The 21,874-nt window shown below is 37.5% G+C and overlaps 3 protein-coding genes across 4 annotated transcripts; all 3 read right to left on the bottom strand.

Moving 5' to 3' along the window:
* Nucleotides 1-1,458: 1,458 nt before the first annotated feature.
* LOC111578525 (duodenase-1-like) lies at nucleotides 1,459-2,796 on the bottom strand. The gene is made up of 5 exons (XM_055015023.1): nucleotides 2,671-2,796; nucleotides 2,444-2,591; nucleotides 2,219-2,351; nucleotides 1,738-1,986; nucleotides 1,459-1,657 (listed from the first exon to the last, which is right to left on the bottom strand). Exons 1-5 carry the CDS (start codon nucleotides 2,717-2,719, stop codon nucleotides 1,502-1,504), a joined length of 735 nt encoding a protein of 244 aa, XP_054870998.1. The 5' UTR covers nucleotides 2,720-2,796; the 3' UTR covers nucleotides 1,459-1,501.
* Nucleotides 2,797-6,022: 3,226 nt separating this feature from the next.
* Nucleotides 6,023-7,312, bottom strand: LOC129347279 (granzyme B(G,H)-like). Its single transcript, XM_055015029.1, has 4 exons — nucleotides 7,054-7,312; nucleotides 6,822-6,957; nucleotides 6,365-6,631; nucleotides 6,023-6,277 (listed from the first exon to the last, which is right to left on the bottom strand). The coding sequence occupies exons 2-4, from the start codon at nucleotides 6,897-6,899 to the stop codon at nucleotides 6,116-6,118; spliced, it is 507 nt and encodes a 168-aa protein (XP_054871004.1). The 5' UTR covers nucleotides 6,900-6,957; nucleotides 7,054-7,312; the 3' UTR covers nucleotides 6,023-6,115.
* Nucleotides 7,313-10,089: 2,777 nt separating this feature from the next.
* Nucleotides 10,090-13,344, bottom strand: LOC111578527 (mast cell protease 1A-like). 2 transcript variants are annotated; one of them, XM_023285373.3, is made up of 5 exons: nucleotides 13,197-13,343; nucleotides 12,968-13,115; nucleotides 12,744-12,879; nucleotides 11,234-11,497; nucleotides 10,830-11,138 (listed from the first exon to the last, which is right to left on the bottom strand). In XM_023285373.3, the coding sequence occupies exons 1-5, from the start codon at nucleotides 13,252-13,254 to the stop codon at nucleotides 10,974-10,976; spliced, it is 771 nt and encodes a 256-aa protein (XP_023141141.1). In that variant the 5' UTR covers nucleotides 13,255-13,343; the 3' UTR covers nucleotides 10,830-10,973. The 2 variants fall into 2 exon arrangements, with proteins under 2 accessions (XP_054870979.1, XP_023141141.1); XM_055015004.1 differs by having other exon boundaries at nucleotides 10,090-11,497; nucleotides 13,197-13,344.
* Nucleotides 13,345-21,874: the final 8,530 nt, after the last annotated feature.

Genomic DNA, 21,874 nt, shown 5'->3' with positions numbered 1-21,874 from the left:
TAAGGCAGCAGTTGTATGCACAGTTTCTCCAATGTCAGCTGTTGGAGCTTGCAACTCTATTAGAGGAGTCATCAGTGTCTTGGTGGCCTCCCGCACTCGTCTGTTTCCTGCACAGTCACTCAGTTTTTGAGTACAATCTGTTCTAGACAGACTTTTGTATATGCTGCATTCTTTTCATTTCTTTAGTGATTAATTTAACTGGACTCCAAGAGATATTCAATGACTTGGACATTTTGTTCTATCCATCCCCTGACTTATGCTTTTCATTAATAATATGTGTTGTCCCCATATTTTGTCTTGCAATGAACTGAAAGTAATCGACTGTAGAAGGAAAACAAAATGTTTGACTGCAGGTCATATTGTCTGTCTGTGCATACAAAATTGTGGGTTCTTCCTCAATAGTCTTCCTTTGATTTAAATCTTGCAAGACATGAGACTCATTTTACCTTCTTCTTTTCCATTTGGTTTCTTCACAGTTCTGTTTACAAAGCATTGTTTGGAAAGAATGTGGTTTTGTGTAATGCAACATACTGCAACTGCAGAACGATTCTTAGTTTCTCATCTTTGTGACACTGAATTTGAATTTTCAAAGTTCAAAATAAACTCTCGTGTAAAGCTGTATCAATACAATGTACATCAACTACAGAACACTGCAAGAAAAAATGTCTTTTTAACACTGTTAAGTTTGTGTTGAATTCAGCTGAACATTGAAAAAATATGATGTATATATCATTTGTGGAGTTAGTTGCATGCATACATGTTAGTTGCATTAATGTGATAGCTTGTCTGTCCACCAGTCAGTCCACATTAGAAGTTCTCAGGTTTTGTACAAGTTTCTGTCATCGCTTGTATTTTTGTCTCCAGGGCATTCATGAGGTTGACAGTTATTTTCAGGAAAATATCAAGTTGTCGTATTCTTTCATGGGGCCTCAGGTGTTCGTTAAGTTCAAGCTTATCTTTGTCAGCTTTGGTTTTTATGATAGCACACATCTGTCTGGCAGAACCTGACTCTGCTGGAGCATGTGCTGGTGCTGCTGCTAAATATTAAATATTTTAGCCTTGGGTTAAATTAGCTAATTGTTAAAATTATTAAAATAACCCCTTACTGGGTGATCCAGTTCATTAATCTGTAGTTGAAACAAAATCACACTCTACTATATTTATGTTTTCATTAATTTAATTTCTTTTGTCTATCATCTGATTAATGTGTCACAGAAGTGAATTGCACACGGTGTGCCAAATACATTTTTATTTGCAATTTCATTTACATTGACGGGGTCGAGGAAATGTTTTTTTTTTTTTAATTCCAGACTGGTAATTTGTCCTATAGTCAGCAGCGCACACACAAAAAAACCCAACTGTAATGTATAATTCTGAAGCCACACAACAGATGAAAATGCAGATAAAATAAAATGAAATAAGCAGAGAGCCAGAGCAATCAGACACAAACAACCTTCATACTGTAATTATGCAAAGGGAAAACTCTGAGCAGGATTTTTATTTAGAAGGTTTTGATAACGCTATTGATCCAGGAGACATATTTTGAGATATCTGTGTAGACGTTGGGCACATCGGGGTAGTCACAGTTTCGAAGTTTGTTGAAAGACACGACACCGACCGCCATCTTGTTGCACACCAGAGGACCACCAGAATCTCCCTGTGAAGAGGAAGAATTTTGTTAGTTTAATATTTAATTTAAGATGTTCACAGTTTTCTATAAAAGTACGGAAAACATACCTGACAAAATCCTGCCTTGGTGCCATATCCGCCTGCACAGATAACATTGCCAGGGAGACCATCCCATCTATCCACACAGACTTGTTGGTCAATGATGGACACATTCACCACTCTGAGCTCGTTGACAGTGTCGCCGCCAGTTTCAGTCATACCCCAACCAGCCACGTAGCAGTTTGCATTTTCATTTGTTTCAGAAGTAGCGAATTTAATTGTTTTGACTCTGTTGTTCAGTTGAGCTTTTCTTGACAGCTGAGGACACACAAGAGAAGAAGACCAAAATTAGCAATGCCAGATTTCATTATATAGATCGGACGAGTTACCGAGCAACTGCTGGAATATTGGAATAATATGTTTGCTTGGTACATTTTTCCTTACCTGGAAATAACACTTTATTTTACTGAATGTACTGTTAGATAACAGAAATAACTAAACCACAAAATTTTGTCAAATGACACTGTAGCTTGGATGAAAATGTACTTACTTTAAGAAGCATGATGTCATGACCCAGTCCAACAACCCGATATGATGGGTGCTTGACTTTCTTCTCAATACTTATCTTCTCATTAGGGGACCTCCTGAGATCGTGGGTGCCAAGAACAACATGTGTGGGGTTACTGAAGGAGAAATCAATAAGAGGGGGTCAGTACATTTTCTGAAATGGTATTCTAATGACATGAATTGACTTGCAAGAAGATCGATAACTCACGGGTCGTCACAGTGCGCGGCAGTGACCACAAAGTCTTCAGCAATGAGAAATCCTCCACATACATGAGCTTTGGAGTTCTGCACTGAGGCCATGTACAGCAGTGAGTTCTCCGAGGCTTTGTCCCCATGTATGATGTCGCTCCCATGTGCTGCGAATGTAAGTATAACAGTAAAAAGTTAATGCCCATTAAAAGGCTGGAGAGTAATAGTCAAAGTTTGAATTCTTACCAATTTGTCCAAGACATGCCAGAAGCAGAAATTTGCGCAGGCCATTCATGTTGTCAACTTGTATTCTTAGTGGTCGAGCTAATCTCTTTATATAGCAGTTTGCTTATTGGCAAATATGATTATTATCTATGTCTTCATGACTTAACCACATCCTTTGCATAGTAGATTTGCATGTTTGCAACTTGTGTTATCGTGGCATTATCTGCGTATTATCTGACTTGCATTTGCATGACATTATCAGTATGGGATGAGTGTATCAGACTTTCACATGAATTCATTCTCCATTTTTCTCATTTTTTACATTCACTGATGATTTTTAAATGTGCTTTTTGTCTTTCAGCCTCAGAATCCTTTTAGACACCCTTTTGTTCTTCATTTACTAATAACGTGACTTTTTATGGTTAATATCAAGAGTATTTAAGTGGAAATCAATTAGGGTTTTAGTTAACTGTGCTGATTCATTTTTTCAATTCTTTCCTTATTCAAGAATTACTTCCAATATTTTTCAATCACTGGATTTCTGTTTTGACTCTGGGCTATTTTGGATCTGCCTTTTATGACTTTGTGATTTTTCTAAGAAGTAAACTTAAATTAAGTTAATTTGATGAGTCATTAGTTTGGTTTATTTAGTGTCTTTTTGACAAATAAGTAAAAATAGTATATCAATATGCCAGAGAGTATTGGTCTCAGTGTAAAAGCCTACTCTACTATTTCTTTGAATTCTGTGACAGTCTGAAAGAACCACAGAAACTAGCTTCACGCCTCTCTTTTTGTGTCAGTGGAACCTCTGTCTCGGTTATGCAACTCATGCCCTGCTTAAATCCATTTAATGGTTATTTGACAGCAACAAGGAGCTTCAGTACTGACTTTGAATGTTTTAACTGACCAGAACAGAGCATGTGTTAACTCAATAAGGTTTGCAACAGCAGAATTTAATGATAATCAGATGTCTGGAATGTTTAATTAGCCAAAGCAGCTATATTTACAATTTTACAGACAGTAAGTAATGGGTTAAAAGAACAGAAATGCTCCCTGATTTGATTTCAAATTAGGATTGACTGAAGAGGAAAAGTTTTCTCACTCATCAAAATGCCCAGCAGTAACCTCAAAGTCTTTATGAGAAATAACCCACATACATGACCTCTATTGTTCTGCACTAAAGACACATACAACAGTGAATTTTTTGGGTCCCTTTTACCATTTATAATTTCACTCCCATGTGGTGGAAAGTTAAGATGAAAATAAAAGAGTGTCATTGTTCCATTTTTAAGCCGAAGAGCAGCAATCGCATTTGCTACTAGTAGATCAATTTATACACCAATGTTCCCAGTAGATGACATTGACATTTATCTGTTTTATTTTGCTTTGTAGACTTTGGGCTGTGCAACTTATACTATCTTTGCATTTTCTTGCGTGCTTGTGTTCCAGCAGCATGAAGCGTTAGTTGTATATAGGTGTTAACCAATCTGCCACATTGGTCAGTTATTATCTTTACTTAAAATCATTCCTGTCAGGTTTTCCATTTTGCATCTTTTTCTTTGTAACATTCTAGCAGCATAGCAACCTCTGTCACTAAGTTGGTACATCTGCTACTAAACAGGTTGTCATTGTATTTAGTTTGAATATGTATGGTTCTCCACACAGTGTATCCAAATGACTTTGGCAGTCCCCTGACTTTTCTGTAAGGCCACCATGCGGTTGACATTTGTGGTTTTGAGCGAAGTAATCGTTGCAAATATTGGATGGACTGACTTGACATTTGGTCAACTAAACAGCTTCTGCTGCACTTTGCATTTAGTGCTAAATAATGAATGGCAAGAGCTACCATGCTGAACTCATATGGTGAACATGGCAAACAGAGAACCTCTCAGAGCCACTCTACTCTGCTGAACTCTGACGCAAATGGAATTTGCAGGTTTAGCTTTTTGTAACGATGGTAACTATTTGCTTATATTTATTTACTGTTCTGGCAATTTAATACCAACTCAAGTTGATATTAACAAGGAAAAACAGCTCATAATTCAACAACTCAAGTCATCAGTGCTGCACTGTTTCATTTATCCAGTTGCCAGATATCTTAGCGTTGTGATCGTCTTCATTTTTGCCGTTACAGAGATATTGTTACATACGTCTAACACAAACATTATCCCTACACAATCAAATCCATAGCGTTTCATTCACTCACTGTCATTTAGCATTTGGACAATATATTTCCTTGTCACCATTTTCTTTTCTGCTTAAGAATCTCTTAAGCTTCGTAGAAGTGTTCCTCCCTACTCCCAGCATTCTCATTAGCTCTCTGAAAAGCTAACATGATTTGTAAAGAACTTTCATTTTTGTCCAGATCAAATCTAAACTATAAGGGGGAAAAACTTAGAAAAATCTTGTGTCTTTTCAGAGAAAATCTTTGTAGTAGGAAGCTTCATGAATATAGCCCCCGGTGGTGTAACAGGAAGAAGCACACATGATTAGTATGCAACAGATAATTTTCTGTTGCATTTTGGTCGCTTTTAATCTTGTGATCTCATTTCTTGGAAGATACAGTGGTTGTACTCTCTTGCCTAATACGAGTACACAGACATCGAATGACAATGTGAAACTTTCTAACTTGTAGAGGCAAAGCAGCCAGTTTTTCTTCTTACTCTCTGCTTTCCTGACCCTCTCCCCTTGTTGGTGGATTTTACTCAACCACATCAAGTTGGATAAAGCACAAAAGAAACACCAATCATCTTTGGTGTGGATCTATTTGAGAGAGCCGACTGAAACATTCGCTTGAAGTCTGTGACAGAGTAAATAAACCACTGAAACCACAGTTTCCAGATTCACATTTGAGCATCAGTGTTCTCACAGTCAGTTGTGAAACAGTGCCCTAGTTCATTTTTTTCCCAGTAAGGGGCAGATAACAGTCAAACAATACCACTCATCTCTCTGTGTACTGATTAGCCAAAAGTGTACAATAGGTTTGAAATTTATAATTCTGGCTTTAAGCAAACTTCTCCTGTTGGTATGTACATCCACAAAAACACTTACAGGGCATTCAGGCAGACTTTGGCAGGAAAAAGCACTTGGTAGACAGTTTGCATGCTTGCTGAAGACAAAACAACTCCTACTAACAAACCACTGATTTCATATTTGCATTGTTTTTGCAACAAGCTGCAGCTAATTTGACTAATACTTCATAGATCAGCTGTGGAGAGTGGGGAATAGACGCCTTTTAATCTACTAGCAAGTTGTAGTTTTAGAGGTTGTACTGGGCCTTTTCACTGCAACCAAAAATAATGTACACATCAGCTGTGTGAATATCATGCAGGAAAATGAATATTTTTTTTCTAAAGTAAAAATTGAAACAATATTTGAAAGCAAAGTTTATTTTTGTATTTTTCATCATGAGCAAGCACAGAAATAACTCTGCAGTACAAGAAATGTCTGCTATGCTGTGTTATGTTTAGCAACGTTTTTGCCTGAGAATTTTTTTGATCCACTGCAGGTATCTTGAAGTATCTGTGTAGACATTAGGTACATTTGGGTAGTCGCAGTTGTTCTTCATGTTGAACGACACAATGCCAACAGCCATCCCGCCACACACTAGAGGACCACCAGAGTCACCCTGTGAGGAGGAAGAAGTTCTCTTTGTTTATGTTATTTCAAGACTAGAAACCAGATGATACTTTCTGTGACATGACAGAAAACATACCTTACAGAATCCTTTGGTTGTTCCGCTTCCACCCACACAGGTGACATTGTTTGGAAGATCAAATCTAATTTGCTTCCATTTTCTCCTACATTCCTCCAGTTTGACAACAGGCACCTCCACCATTTGCAGCTCATTAACACTTTTACCACCAGTTTTTGTGAAGCCCCATCCAGCCACACGACACTTTGCTTTGTCTTTCAATTTAATTTCACCCTTTGGCAGCTGAATCGACTGTACTCTTTTGTCCAGTCGAGCTTTTTTAGACAGCTGTGAATGCAAAAAAATCATGAAAATTCTAAACTAGCCAGAAATCAAATCTTCTATTAGACCTTAAGTTTAAAAAGAGCTGCTTGAATATAGAACTGTGCTAAAAGTGGATGTCTGTTCATTATGTGTGAAAGTTTCGCTGAATATAATCATACCTGACATCGCCTGGGTTGAAGAAAAGTATACTTACTTTGAGAAGCATGATGTCATCACCAAACTTAGCATCCTTATACTGTGGGTACTTGCATCTGCTTACACTGTATTTCATGGTGGTATTGTTAATCTTCTTGAGATTGTGGGTGCCAAGAACGACACTTGTAGGCTTCCTGGATTAGTGACCATTGGCAAGTTGTCAGTAATTGTTGTCTGACAAAAGAATTACAATACTGAAAAGTCAAAAAACATATTTAGTTTGAACTCACTGTTAGTCACAGTGGGCGGCAGTGACCACAAAGTCTTTACTGATAAGAAATCCTCCACAAACATGACCTTGATTGTTCTGCACCGAGGCCATATACAGCATTAAGTCATCTGGGACCTTTTTGCCATGTATTATTTCACCCCCATGTGCTGCAAGGGGAAAAAAAGGAGAAAAGGATGAGTTAATGTCTCATTTTTGTACCAGACAGTCATAATTGTATTTTGTGAACTTATCATTTTGTCCGAGACTTGTCAGAGCATAAAAAAGCGTAAGGATGTGCAGGGCTTGCATCATTTTGGCTGTCGTCTTTGGGGAGTCAAGACGACCCCTTTTTATACAGCCTGTGGTTTTAGCTTACTTCACTGTTTTACCTGCATCGTCTCTGCATCAGTGCAACCTTTAACTGCCTTGTGGTGCTGAGTGCATGTGGTCAGTAAAGAGATGAAGCATTACATAGCAGCATGGTTATTGTTACAGTAAATACAAAGTCTGTGGTTCTGCTGCCTGACAACAGATCACATATGTGATCGGAATGTGATGAGGTCAGCACAGCCGGTTGGATTAATTAATTTAGCCTGTTTCCTTTGTGCATGTTTTTCTCTGATTGTTTCTTTAAAATGTTTTAAATTGATAAACAAAGCTCTTTCTCATGACTCAGCATTTTAGTTTTGGTCTTTTGATCAGTTTGTGGCATTTTGCTTGTGCGACTTTTCACCAAAACCTTTGAAATCTAGATGAGTAACACAAACCACAGATTCAAGCATCCAGTTTGAGTGTTGGTATTCTCACAGTCACAGATATGAGACTAATGTGTTAAAGTAATTTAGTCAATCACTGAGAGCTAACAGTCTGAAGGATCGTAATGACTCAGTCTTTCATTTCTCGTAATCGGAGTGAAACATGTCAGTAAGTGATGTGTTTCTTGAAATGTGTAATCTCATTTACTGGAGATACCGAAGGCTAATACAAAGGAGCATATGTCCCTTTATTTGTTTTTTAAACGGGTAAAGAATGTGTGACGAGGAGGTTAGAAATCTACAAATTACAATTATGGAGGGAGGGATGGGTTTTCTTGTTTTTAATGTTGTAAAGCACTTTGCGTTGCATTTTTATCTGTATGAAAAGTGCTCTATAAATAAAGTTTGATTTGATTTGATTAATAATTTCCACATAACGAGCATACAAGAAGGGAAATGAAAGCATGCAGAAAAGAATAAATATTAACTGACCTTCTTGCAGCTGCATGTCTCTACCAACCATTTTAGTTGCAGTTAAATCTATATCTGTCTAGATTATCTGATGAAGATGTTTCATAGCTAGACACCCAGGGTTAGTGCCACCAAATCCATATGATGTTGCTGAATGTTGTGATGTCAAAGTAAAATCGACCTTTGACTTTCTGGATGTAAAATGTCATCACTTCAACAGTTAATCATTTCAATCAACATAAAATGAAATTTTGCCATTATTAGTATAAAATTCTTGAGTTTTTGCCAAAAACAATGTGTGTGAGGTCACAGTGACCTTTGACCTTTGTGAAAATGAAACTCAAATCACTTCATCCTTGAGTCCAGGCGACACTTGAGCCAAATTTGAAAAATTTCCAGCCATGTATTCAAATCATATCGCCTTTACGATTGCTTCCACCAAAACAGGAAAAGCACAGCATCAGACAGTTCCAGATAAGTGTTCTTATTCAAATGTCATGTGGGCTTACCTTGCTTGCTAATATTAGCCACTAATATGTTTACCTACATAATTACATAGTTTAGTGTGAGTGTGAGCTGTGCTTCTAAGGCCAGGACTTTTTAGAAAGCTGCATGGAGTTTCTGAGGCCAAACATGCTACTGGACAAGCTGTACATCTGTTCCAAGATAAAGTGGGCTGCTTGTAAAACAGAATGCCTCTTTGTCTATGTATACACATGTCAAAGACAAAAGATGCAACATGGGTGTGGAGGATTTGATCTTGTTTCAAGACACCTTTGACGGTGCTACTGCTGAAGAACAAAAACAAAATAACCAGGAATATATGGCATTACTTCGCTGCTGAGGCATTGCTAAAGTAATGCGATTACATTTTTAATTAGTAATTGATTACAGTATTCACGAACTTTCTCAACAGCTGCTTGTGTCACATTTAAATTCTTCATATACGCAATACATTTCATTGTCCTTAGTGGTAAAGTTATTGTCATGCAATGAACACATACTTATTTGCATTAGTAAATTGTCCCCTGTCCATTATGAACTCAGTGTTGTATTCATTGTCATTTTGCATCTGTGACACTTTTGATTCTACTGATTTTGTTTGTTTTGGAGCATGTTGGTTCTCCTTTCTCTCACTCTTAGTGCATATTAATATGAAGCCCCATTAGACATAGATAGACATGTTAAACATATAAAACACAACATTCGTTTGCAGGGATCTACGTGACACATTTCATATCTTTGTGTGACTTGTATGACAGTGTAAGTGGACCACAAACTACACAGCAGCAGATTTCAGCGCTTATGTTCCCACCGTCACAAAGACAGACAGTAATAAAAAGCAGTGTTACACAGTCTTTGGACATTGTAGTTGGGTGCTGTAGATTTTATACGATGTTTACCATGAATGGTCTTTAGATTTGTATTTTCCCCAGTACCGCCTTTTAGGTGAAGGAGAAAACCAAGATCTCAGTGTCTAAAGCAGTGATAGAAGATAAAATAAAGATAACATGATCAGAAACTATAAGCCAAGTATGACTTTAAAATTAAAACTGCAAGTATTTGCATAGTATATTTGCACACATTTATATACCTTTTTTCCATTTATGATTTCACTCCAATGTGTTGAAAAGAAAGCAAATTTAAAAGATATAATGTGTCATATGTGCAGTGCAGGAATCAGAACAAGTTGTGCAGAGCATGCATCATAACCGCAGCAACTTCTGCGACCTTTATTGTCTTTAGTTGATGTGGTCAGTAAAGATATTACCACAACACATGAGAAAGCTTTCCTGAAACATGCAAAGAAGAGCAAATCGAAGACAGCAGTTTTTCCAGTAGTTTATTTTTTGTAAGTCACTCTAAACATCAGTTGAGAATTACTTGCTGTCAGCTTCTACGAGCATTGCAGTAAAATAAAATAATGTACAAAACTGAACATGACTTGCTTGCTTCCTTAAAAAATGGCTTGGTTACATGGCAAGGCTTCAAAATTTACATGAGAAAATGCTAAATTCTCCACAAACGTTCACAAATCTAAACAGTTTAGTGAAATTCAAACCTTTGTGTTGGGTCTGGTATTATTTGTTATGACTGTTTATCCATGCAGCTTGCTTTCTTTCTTTTTGATTATATCTCAGTAGAAAAGTGATTGCAATGACAGGGGTAAGAGTAGGGGGGCATTAACTCATTTTCTCCTCTATTTTTTATTTATTTAATTTAATTCCCCAGTTGTTTTCATTTTGCATCTGTGACACTTTCATTCTTGTATGCATTACGTTTGGACCATGATGGTTCTCCTATTATCATTTTTAGCCACATGCAGCTACATTCAATGAACTAATGAACCACAAAAATCAGTTTCCCATTGTATATATGAGCATTAATGTTCCCACCGTCACACTGCAGAAGCTGTAGCTCGTTCCTTTTTTGAAAATGATTTTTCTTCTGGTGCCAGAATTGTGATTTTTAAGTGAAGTGCCGTAAAAGCTTCTCTTCTTGTCTGTGGAGGCTTTTAAGGTTCACAATCTCTGCGTCTCAAGCAGCAATAAGAGAGCAGTAAGGTAGTCAGTAATGATATTTCAAAGTTTTTCCACAGAACATTTGCATTTTTTGATGACAGATGTCACTCAAAGAAATAATGATTTGACTCAAGCAGTGAATAAGACAAAGTGATAGATTCACAATACAGTTCAAAAACATTTTGTTGCACTTAGCATCGCTTTTTCTCGAGGATGTTTTTGATCCAGGGAAGAAATTTTGATATGTCTGTATAGACGTTGGGCACATTTGGGTAGTCACAATTGTAGTTGCTGTTAAAGGAGACAATACCGACTGCCATCTTCCCGTTGCACACCAGAGGGCCACCAGAATCACCCTGTGTATGAGGAGGATATATTTGAATAGTTTAAAAAAAAAAAAAAAAAAAAAAGATATATATACAATATTCTCAGTGAATAAGTAGAAAAATACCTGGCAGAATCCTTTCTTTGTGCCGTATCCGCCTGCGCAGACAACATTAGCAGGAAGTTTATCATTCCACATCTTCTGACAAGTTTCCAGGTTAATGACTGGGATGTCAACCACTTGCAGCTCGTCGACATTGGAACCGTTAGTCTTTGTGGCCCCCCATCCAGCTACACTGCACTTTTGTTTCCCTTTTAGTTTGATCTGATTACTCGGAATTTTAATTGGCTTAATTGGTCCTTTTTTGCCCAGGTGAGCTTTCCTAGACAACTGGAGACGGAGAATAGGGAAAAAAAAGAAAAAAAAAAGAATTTACAGTTTTTCCAATAGTCTTCAAGTGTTGTAATAACTTAGTATATATGGATCTGGATGTCTAAATATATCAAACTACTGCTATAAAGATGCAGTGCACAGACATGCAGGTATGAAAGTGTAGGAAAAGTAATTTAGAATTTATCATGTATTCCCCTAAAACATGGAAATGTATGCTACTCAATGCTGATAACTTATTGTGTGACATATTGTGCTCTAACATCGGAGAGGTTGTGAAGTAAAGAACTGCCATTGTCAAAAAGCCCTGAATAGAAATGTCTGTGTGAGAAGATGGCGGTTGTGTAACACATGTCTCAGGCGTTTGAACAAGATTTGACGGGTGACAAGACTTGCCTTTAAGAACTTTTTTTTAATGTGCAATGTGTGTTATTTTTTACAGTTCACAAGCAAAACTTTACCCACCTGTTTGTTGTGTCATGATTAATAAGACATTATATATGCTACCAGTCAAAGGTTTGGACACACCTTCTCATTCTGTGGTTTTTGTTTAATTATTTTATTTTATAAATTGTACATAAATACTGAAGACATCAAAACTATAAAAACATACATATGGAAATATGTTGTAAACAAAAACATGTTAAACTTCAGTATTAATCTACAATGTAGGAAATAATACAAATAAATAAAAAAGCATTGAATGAGAAGGTGTGTCCAAACTTTTGACTGGTAGTGTATAATACAAACCAAACCGCATGCATGTTCTAGTTTGTTTTTTTTTTTTTGTTTTTTTTGGGGGGGGGGGGGTGAAATTATAAACAACTTGCAAATGTATTTTAACACTTTCTATGTTAAAAAAAATTCAATTTTCTTTAAAAAAAAAAAAAAAAAAGTAAAAAAAAATGTTAGGGTTATTCAAAAGTTCCGTAATTTTAATGTGATTTTTTTATATATATGTGTGTAAATTCATGTATCTTTGTAATTTAATTGATATTTTTTATTATTTTTGGAAATATGCAAAAACATTTTTACAGATTACAGGTTTTTTGTTTTTACAGTGCATTTTATTTGTTAGTATGACTCATCAGCAGTGTTACAGTCAGTAGTTGTGCCTCTGAATCTGATAGTACTGTGTTTTTACTAGGTTAACTTCCACAGAATAGCACATCTTTATTTGTGGAACCCTACTGAATGAGTTGTAAATAGTGAAAAGATGCATGTGAGGCTAAATGGATCTACTTACTTGAAGGAGCATAATGTCATTCCCAGATATAACAGCCTTATAATCTGGGTGTTTGCACTTCTTTATGCTGTATCTCATAGTGTCATCATTCACATTCTTAAGACTGTGGGTGCCCAGAACAACGCTTGTAGGATTCCTGCATGAATGAAGATTCACAAATTTACAAATTATTTAGGTTATATTTAGATGAATTCAAGGTTGCTTGAAGAATAAAGATCACTCACTGGTTGACACAGTGTGCAGCAGTCATTACAAAGTCTTCGCTAACAAGGAAACCTCCACATACATGGCCTTTTTTGTTTTGTACCGATGCCATATACAGCATGGACTTTTTCTTGGCCTTTGTACCTTTTATGATTTCACTTCCAAGTGCTGAAAACAAATGAAGATTTGAAGTTTAAGCAATAATTCACACATGTGCATTAGAAGAAACAGATTACCAGATTATCTTACCATTTTGTCCGAGACAAATAAGAACGTGAAAGAGCAGAACCTTGTGCAGGACATGCATTGTGCTGCGACGACGAAGCAAACTGTTCCCTTCTGGGGGACCACCTTAAAGATCACTTTGCAGTCTGTTTGTGGTTTTCACCCACTTCACCTACGCTTCCCCTCTGTCTCTTCTTTAAGTTTCACTCCACATTCATACTCATTGTACACTTTGTCTTTATGACTCTTTCTGTAGTTTTGTATTTTTGGACCTTCTTATCTCATTAAGATATACTACAAAGTGAGCTTTTGTTGGAGAAATTTTTAAAAATAATAGCAAAGCATAACTGTTCTTTTTTTTTGTTTGTTTCTAGTAGTGTGATTTCTAGTGAAACATCCCACCTTGATGCTGCCCCAAAGCGTATGAAAACAGGATGAGACACTGAAACCACAGTTTCCACAGTTTGAAGTATTATCACTGTTCAATATGATAATGCTTGTTTGATCACAGTGTAACATGCCTACAAGCAAAATGTGTTTTAAAAATATAGTGAATTAATTTCATTATTGACTTAACACATGCACATAAAGACGTGCACACATGCAGAAACATTCCCACTATACCTTACACAATATTAAATCCTCTTTTCTCTCATGTATTATTAAAATACCGCCCTAATCCTTATAAGTCTCACTACACTGTGCCTCCTCTTTCCTATCTACATCTGAATACCATCAAATGTAATATTGTCTTTATGTAGAGCTCTGTGCTCAGTACCTGATGGTGTCCAGCAGGGAGGGCCAGAGTTAACTGTAAGACTTTTGAAGTTGCTCTGCTGTTTCACCATTAGAGGGAGCCACATGGTCATCAGTGTAAAGTCACAAATTGAGCTGTTTCACAAGTCCTCTTGTTGCAAACAAGGTAGTTGGTCTAAATATGAACAACAAAAGGTCGTTATTGTGCTGGAAAGGAATATATGCTCTATATCTCAGTTCAAAATTAGACTCTCGAATGTCATTGTTCAAACATTACCAGAAAACATGAAACAAATTAGAGAACGATAGGATAGAATAGAATAGAATAGAATAGAATAGAATAGAATAGAATAGAATAGAATAGAATAGAATAGAATAGAATAGAGTTTATTGCCATTTCGCAGTTACATTACAGTAAAGGTACAATGGAATTGAGCATTTCTCAAAGTCAGCTTTATAAAAAATAGAAAGTTGAAAAATAAAAGTAAGAGCAGCAGCAAAAGAGAAGCTAGATACAACTATACATTATAAGAATGAAATAAATAGATATTATCAAAAGCACATAAAACATATGAAAACAGTAAATACCCAGAGTAGTCATTGCACCTATTAGTGGTGCTACTACTATTACTGCCTAATGAGTCAATCTTTCATTGCAGCAGTCTGTATTAGTATTATTATATGGTGTAATTATATATTATTGTTTAAAAAAATGACATCAACTGAAACAAACTTCTCTACAAGGTTGCAGGAGTAGAGTTGGTCTGAGGCTGAGAAAACGCTGGCTGAGATGAAAGAATTTCATTTATAATTATCAGTGGAGTTGAGGTTCATATTTCGGTGTTCTCCTTGTTTTGCCTGTTTTATTCTGACTTTATGGTTTCGTACAGCCATCCTATAATAATTCACGCCTTGAAAGTCTTTAAAGATTGCTCGAGAGAAGCTGCATGTTGTATTTAAAGTTGTTACTATAGCTGGAATTATGAAATGATGAGTCACGACACTGTAGAAAGGGAAATATAGAGTTATTACATATGAAAAATGTTTTGTACCACCATAATATGTCTTGGAAATAAAAAAAAAAAGTCTGATATTGTTGTGTTGTGATGCATGGATGAGCGTCATATAATGCGTTACTAAAAGTAAATTCTGTTTACTTTTAGTAACTGTGGATATAGTTACGGTCAGAACTTGCAGACTGAGTTGTATGTAGCATCCTTAAGTTTTCCAGTCAGTGTTAAGTTCTCCCTCCTACAACATGATGACGGACCTCGAGAGTTGAAAGTGACACTAACACATCATGCCTATTGTCTGTTACAACCTGCGGGTTTTAATCCAATATAAACCTTCTCAACTGGTTTCTTTCAAACTAACTCACGGCAAAAAGCAAGCAGATTTTGACATAGTGCATGAATGTTCAGGAAGAACATGCACCTGTTAATCTTTGAAGTGAAAAGACTGCAGTGTTGAAGAAATATCGGTATGCATGCAGTGACAAAACACAGAGTCTGTCTGGTTTCACTGGCATGAAGAATTACTTCACACAGCGGGGTTGAGGGGCAGGGTGGATAGGCTTTGGCACGGCTCAAACTTTGCATGAAGCGGCACCGACTTTAGTCTTTTCCAGTCACTAACAGCCAAAGACAACCTCATGATGTTGACTGGGACGTTGGCCAACATGTAGCTGGCCCGCCTCAGCTGACCAAAGTATATAGAAGGAGCAACTTAAGACTGCTGACACCTTTTAAGCAATCCTCTTCATATAATCTCATCACCATTCTATATGTTACACACACTCCTATGTTTTGACAGTTTACCTTCACAGGAGTAGCACAACCTTTGCACTTTCTAATCCAGCACTACTAAACAGTGGTCACAGGATTTTGCCCAGCTAGCCTGATCAGTATTTGATGTATATCTCTGCAGGACATGCGCAAATCCACTTTCTATCCTGTCTTGGAGGTGCACAGGAGCAATTTTATCAGTGAAAAATTGCTGGCTCATAGAGTAGCTGTACATACCTGAAGGGATGTAGTGACGTCAGGCTGGTGGTGCCCACCCAAGGCTTTGGTAACGCTACATCCAGAGTAAAATGGAAGTAAACAGATGGCTCTCGACATATTCTTCTTGGCTGGTTTTTATTTCCAAGCTGCTGTTAATTCAGCTTTTTATTATTGGGACTGTAGTTAGTGGTGGTATTGTACTGGACTGGACTATGTTGAAATGCATTTCTGGTATTCCTCCAACCTCATATTTGTAAGTGGTGAAGACGTTCGAAAGACCCCTCAGTATAATGCATTCCATGGGGAGGTAAACAAGATCATTGGGATAGCAAGATATGTTGAGCCTGAATCCAGAGTTTGGATGTCACAAAGGTGATTGTCTTTTAACCTGGGTAGATCTAAACCAAAGAGAGTCTGATTGAAACCTGCCTAGATCCCTCTGGTAACTTGAGCTGGAAGAAGTTCGGTTTAGAATTTTGCATTTAAATCAGCTATAAGAAGCGTCACCCTGTCACCAGTACTTTTCCTGACCATTTTCTCTGTGAGCGGTATAGATTCCCTGCTTAGAGAATATGCTATATCTAAAAAACAGTTTGGCTGTACTTTGCTAATACTGCTGAACAAGGCAGCCACAGTAGTATGAAATGTTTGTGCTGCCTTGCTCTGGAAACTCACATGCTGGTAAGCTGGTAAACCAGAAAATGCATAAATGTTATGTTTGATTCTGATTTGCGGCCTAATCTGTTTCACACTGCTGGTACTGTAGCTAAATTATGACAGAGAATATTCAATCAGTAACATTATTTCACCTTGATTTGGTCAAAAGCAGAAGTATTCTCCACATATGTATCATTATACGACCTAAATGCAGGTCTTGAGTATCATGTTTAAAGTTTAGCAGCTCTTATGTGCAGCTGTGACGTTAGAGATGAGCAGCTCCATTGAGAGTACGCAGAGAACTAAAATAAATATATTGCCTTTGATGATTAACAGATTTCTACCTGGTGCAGAATTCGATTCACATTACACATCACATTCCCCTTTTGAAAAGAGCGTTCTCAGAGCCTCATGAAGAAATCTGGTTAACTATGAAAGTCAGTAACCACTGTTGGTAAACCCATCATCTCTCATTGAGGTTTTAGGTTTTGCCAAGCCATCTAACACATTTAATCCTGGCTATGTCAAACTTGCTTTGTACTACAGCCCTTTGTACAGTGTCTGTTTTGAACTGCATTAGACTTTCGGGTTAAACTAATAAAATCAAAACTGAGATGAGAAGATTCCCCTCTTATATGCTGTATATACACTATGAAGCTGCAACTAATTAGCTTACATTAGCGTCACAACTGAATGTAGGGGAAAACAGCTAATATCAGTCCCTCCAAAGTTAAAAAACTGTTTATTTGCGTCTTTAAACATCACAAATTAACATCGTATTTGTTAAATTAGTATCCACTGGCAAGCATGCAATTATGACAATTAAGAAAGTCTGCACCAGGCCAAGAAACAGTATTGGCACGTAACGGTGCATTAAACCATAAGTTGCTGTGTTTTTGTCATATGATTCATGCTATGCATGTTAACTAGTTGCTTGGAGATGGATTTTTTTTTTTTTTTTTTTTTTTGCTAGCTATTTGCCCATATTTCCATGTTTTATGCTAAGCTAACTGATCCATCTGTTGGCTGTAGCATCCTATTTACCCTCCAGACAAAAGCCAGGTATCAATCTTGTCATACAACTCGAAGCAAAAAGCAAATAATCGGATTTCTGCTCTTTAATGCATCCTTTCTTTTTTTTGCGGATCAGCTTTCCTCTCATACAATCATGTTTCCACCCGTCTCTTCACCTCGTCCCCCAGTGTCTGGCACTGCTGAAGGCATCTGGAGAATTCCTGACATGGGGTTCGTCCAGTCGGCACCACATACCTGCGGCGTGGTATGGCAGGGCTTAAGGGGAAATGTGGCGCAGGTGCCACTCAGCAGCCCTGTCTAAAGTCCACTAAGTGGCTTCAGACATGAACACTAATCCACTCAGTGATGAGATGACCTCAGTCTGATAGCCGTGCAGCAGACTGCCAAGACTGTCCAGGCACACTGTCAGGTCCAGACAGAGCACAATGGGGAGAAAACTTGAAGCTTCAAAGAGAATTGTTGTGGCTTTAATGAAACTGCATTTCCTTTGCAGGTATTTGTGTGTGATGAATCAATTTGTTCATGTTCTTCCTCTCTCTTATGAAATGTTTGCTTTCAAAAGGCAACTCAGGACAGTGAACTCTGTCTTTGCTCTCTCTCTTGTGTGAATGTTCATGAACTAGAAGACGTGTTAAAAGACGATTTTCATGTTTGGCAGCACAGTGCCCCTGTATTGATGATTTTCTCACTGAGAAATCCAACTTTTAGTTTCCTTAATTCTGAGATTCGGCTGAGTAGATCCAGAGTCATAAAAAAAGTTACGCTCAAAGCCTGATTGAGCTGTTAGACCATGTAGAAATTTAAATATTTTGTCCATAACTGCATACACATTTTCTTCAACAGCATGATATATTTGGTATCTCAAGTAGCTTAAGTTTCAAGCTTTTTAGCAACAAGCGAACCAAAATTTTGCCAGATGTTCATTCACCTCAGACAGCCAATGCAGTCCAACTGTCCACATGTCAGCTAGTTAGAAACGGACCAACCAGCCGCATATATAGGAGTCTACTTGTGTAAGTTTATGTCAAACTCAGCCACTGACTGAGCTCAGAGCTCATTAGAAGCTCCTGTTTTCTCATTTATTTCCCTGTCTGTATACATTTATGAATCAGTCATAAATGATAATCCAAATTTAATCTGTCTTTAATTGATCTATTCTTTCTGTCTTTTTTATTGACTTTTGTGCAATTGTGCCACCTCTAAAATTCAGCTGTATGCAAAAGGCTTGAAATGTACAATCTGTCTCCTCTAATCACATAAAGACAACATTGTCATACAATAGCTCTATTTAACATTTCAAGAAAAACGGCAATAAACACATCACTTAATAAAGAAAATGTTATATCTCTGCTGCTACCAGAAATCATCTGCAAAGGAAGACACACTATGACTCTGAATAGGTTCTGTATTCTCATGAGTTTGGTCATAAACATAGTGTATGCTTAATAACCACACAAACATGCTCAAAAACTCACATCCACACTCATCCGTCGTCCACCCTTCAGTCCACCTATTCAGCATTATAACTTGGGCTGTTTTTGTAACAAAACAAGCCCTAATCCTAAATTCAGGGAGCTGTGAATGTGCCTCAACAAATGGCAGACAAATGAGAAGGATTAGCGAGGGCCTGTGAAAGAGTGAAAGGTTTGCCATTGATCTACGGTGGTCCTGTTCTCTTTCAGGGCCACTCGGTTTGAAAACCCCACTGAGTAAGAGCATACAGGGCCACTCCAGAGCCCCCTAGGCCACCGAGAGACACACAACAGCCACAATTAGTCTCAGGAGCTGTAATGGCAATTCAATAAGCGCTTTAAAATTGTGCCTTAGTCCGTCTGCCACCCCCCAACCCCTCCCATCCCTCCCATTTTCGTCTACATACATAAGATTGGTATTATGAGTGGCGAGGGGCTCTTTTTTTTTTCTTTCCCACCCACCACAGTTCTTTTCAGTCACTGTGAGAGAAAATGACCACACAGGGTTTCAAAGGTTCCAGAGGCTGTGGTTTGTTGTCGCTGAAGCAGCATGACTTGTGCCCCTGTAGATTTTGGCTGAGGCCCTCAAAATGGGCTTCTATTATTACTTTTTTCTGTCACTCAGCTGCAAATTAATTTTAAAAGCATTCAAAGTAACCTTCTCTATTAACACTGTTTTTATTGGTTCATGCAAAATCATGCATGTAATGTTTTTTACCGACTTGAATGAGGACGTTTCCAACGAAATCGCAGATCTGTTAACGAGAGGCGGAAAGATGAAGGCTGAGTGAGCTGCTGTGCAGCTTGCCAGGTGCTATCTTACGGACACTTTAGCAACAACATGACTCACTCCTTCAGTCCTTTGCTTCCACTGATCACATCAAACCCAAACACCTGTGCTGGTGACATCATGGCAGAGGAGGAGCTGAGAATGTCTTCTGGATGGCTGTCATTTGCATTCTCCCGAGCTCTTTCTCTCTTTTTGGGACATTCCTTGTTGATTTTGCACAGTGTTTAGGTTTTTCCTTTCTGCCTCATGATCAAAGGCCAGAGCTTTTGATCAGGACTTCCAAAGGATCCCTCTTGTTTTGCTGGCGAGCGCACTGACAGGACAGTGGTGGAGCAATGATAATTACAGCTCCCATTTGCTGTCCGTGGAACTGGCACCAACAGCCAGTCGCACCCTCAGGCCAAGGAGAAAGGGGAGATTCTTGGATGGTTAAAAGAGGAGAGAGAGAGAGGAGAGGTAGAGGACAGGAGATGGAGGACACTGACAAAGAGGCGAGTCAATCGAGAGAACAGGCAGAAAATGGGATTACTTTGTGGCGTGCATGTTTTAGTGTGTCTGCGCCAGCTGGAGAGTCAGACGGACATCATATGTTCAGAAACACCTGGAAAGCTGAAATGGACTGGAACAGGAAAGCAGAAAACATATTAAACATGCAAAATCAATATGTCACACAAAATACATTATTTCCTGTCTTAAAATACGCAGGAAAAGTTAAACATTTTGGGAAATATGCTTTCTCACCGACTCATTTATGCAGTAAATGAACAGCCAGCAGTCAGTTAGCTTAGCATAAAGATTGCAAATAAAAGAAAAAGCTAGTTTGTCCTCGTCTAAAGATGAAAAAACATCTGCCTCACCAGCACCTCTAAAACTCATTAATTACCATATCTCATTTGCCAATTGTCAAAATTTCAGTTTGTTATTTTACAAAGGGTTATGTGCTAACCTTTGTTCTTGTTTGCGAACAGTAACTTATGGTACCTGATATCCTCCATTTATATATGTTTTAGCAAATGCATATGTCAGACAAACAAATTGTATGTTAATTAATGAGCTTTTGAAGTGCTGTTTTTTGTGGATTTGTCACATATATTGGGAACAGTCCTGCAATTTTCCCTATTTCCAGTAACCGTGCTAAGCTACATTAGCTGGTTGTGGACATGGTGTTGATCTTCTCATCTACCAGATTGCAAGAAATTGCATCTCCATTTTCTTTTAACCCTCTGAACCCAAAACCTACAAATAGGACTGAAAGACATGATATCTTTCAAGAAAATCACAAAAAGGACATTTATCAGACCAGAAATGGACAGTATTGTTGGATCATTAACTTTCAGATGGTCCTTGAAATAATCATATCGCATAAGGAAAATGAACCAAATCTAAGCTTCAGTTTGTGCTATTTTATCACATTTACCTTATTTTACATGTTTCACGCAATAATAGCTCCAAAATGAATCTCAACTGTCTAAAGTGTGACCAATGGTCACATGACAAGAGCTTTCAGGTGAACTGCAGGCTGTGTTTACACAGAGCTGAAAGACAACAACAAGGAGAGACTGAGAGGAAATAAAACATAATTGATCAATAAAGAAAATGCAGCAAGGCTCAAAAAATATCAGCAAGTTGTTAGAAGATACATTCAGCATGGTGAAATATCTTTGAAAAGTGGTGCGAAAAATGCCTAGTTTTTAGAAGTTGTAAAAATGTAAATGGTAAAATATTTATTGTATGCGAGTCTAAGTTTTTTTCAGTGTTGTTAACAACTTTGAAGAAAAATTGTACATGTTGATTCCAGGTATTGACATTTTTTGATATATTAAATATTTGAAGAAATGAAGCCCTTTTTGATTCATGGCATGCTAACTTCATTATGCTGCACAGATTAACTTTTAACTATTTAGAAAAATCTGCCCACAGTTGGTAAAATATGATCGGACTCCACTGGTTTAAGTTTACAATGCTAAATGATGACTGTGTTTACAAGTA

The sequence above is a fragment of the Amphiprion ocellaris genome, chromosome 2 (genome assembly GCF_022539595.1).
Source record: "Amphiprion ocellaris isolate individual 3 ecotype Okinawa chromosome 2, ASM2253959v1, whole genome shotgun sequence".
Classification (NCBI taxonomy): domain Eukaryota; kingdom Metazoa; phylum Chordata; class Actinopteri; family Pomacentridae; genus Amphiprion; species Amphiprion ocellaris.
The sequence above is the reverse complement of the archived record's forward strand: the minus strand, read 5'-3'. Positions and strand labels throughout refer to the sequence as shown.

Excerpts from the sequence above, each read along its gene's own strand:
- LOC111578525 (XM_055015023.1), bottom strand. The coding sequence starts at position 2,719 with ATGAATGGCCTGCGCAAATTTCTGCTTCTGGCATGTCTTGGACAAATT. Across the intron at positions 2,592-2,670 it reads GGCATGTCTTGGACAAATTG|CACATGGGAGCGACATCATA; the intron begins GTAAGAATTCAA and ends TTACATTCGCAG. Across the intron at positions 1,987-2,218 it reads ATGACATCATGCTTCTTAAA|CTGTCAAGAAAAGCTCAACT; the intron begins GTAAGTACATTT and ends GTGTGTCCTCAG.
- LOC129347279 (XM_055015029.1), bottom strand. The coding sequence starts at position 6,899 with ATGAAATACAGTGTAAGCAGATGCAAGTACCCACAGTATAAGGATGCT. Across the intron at positions 6,632-6,821 it reads ATGACATCATGCTTCTCAAA|CTGTCTAAAAAAGCTCGACT; the intron begins GTAAGTATACTT and ends TTGCATTCACAG. Across the intron at positions 6,278-6,364 it reads CAACCAAAGGATTCTGTAAG|GGTGACTCTGGTGGTCCTCT; the intron begins GTATGTTTTCTG and ends TCCTCCTCACAG.
- LOC111578527 (XM_055015004.1), bottom strand. The coding sequence starts at position 13,254 with ATGCATGTCCTGCACAAGGTTCTGCTCTTTCACGTTCTTATTTGTCTC. Across the intron at positions 13,116-13,196 it reads TATTTGTCTCGGACAAAATG|CACTTGGAAGTGAAATCATA; the intron begins GTAAGATAATCT and ends ATTTGTTTTCAG. Across the intron at positions 12,880-12,967 it reads GCTGCACACTGTGTCAACCA|GAATCCTACAAGCGTTGTTC; the intron begins GTGAGTGATCTT and ends TCATTCATGCAG.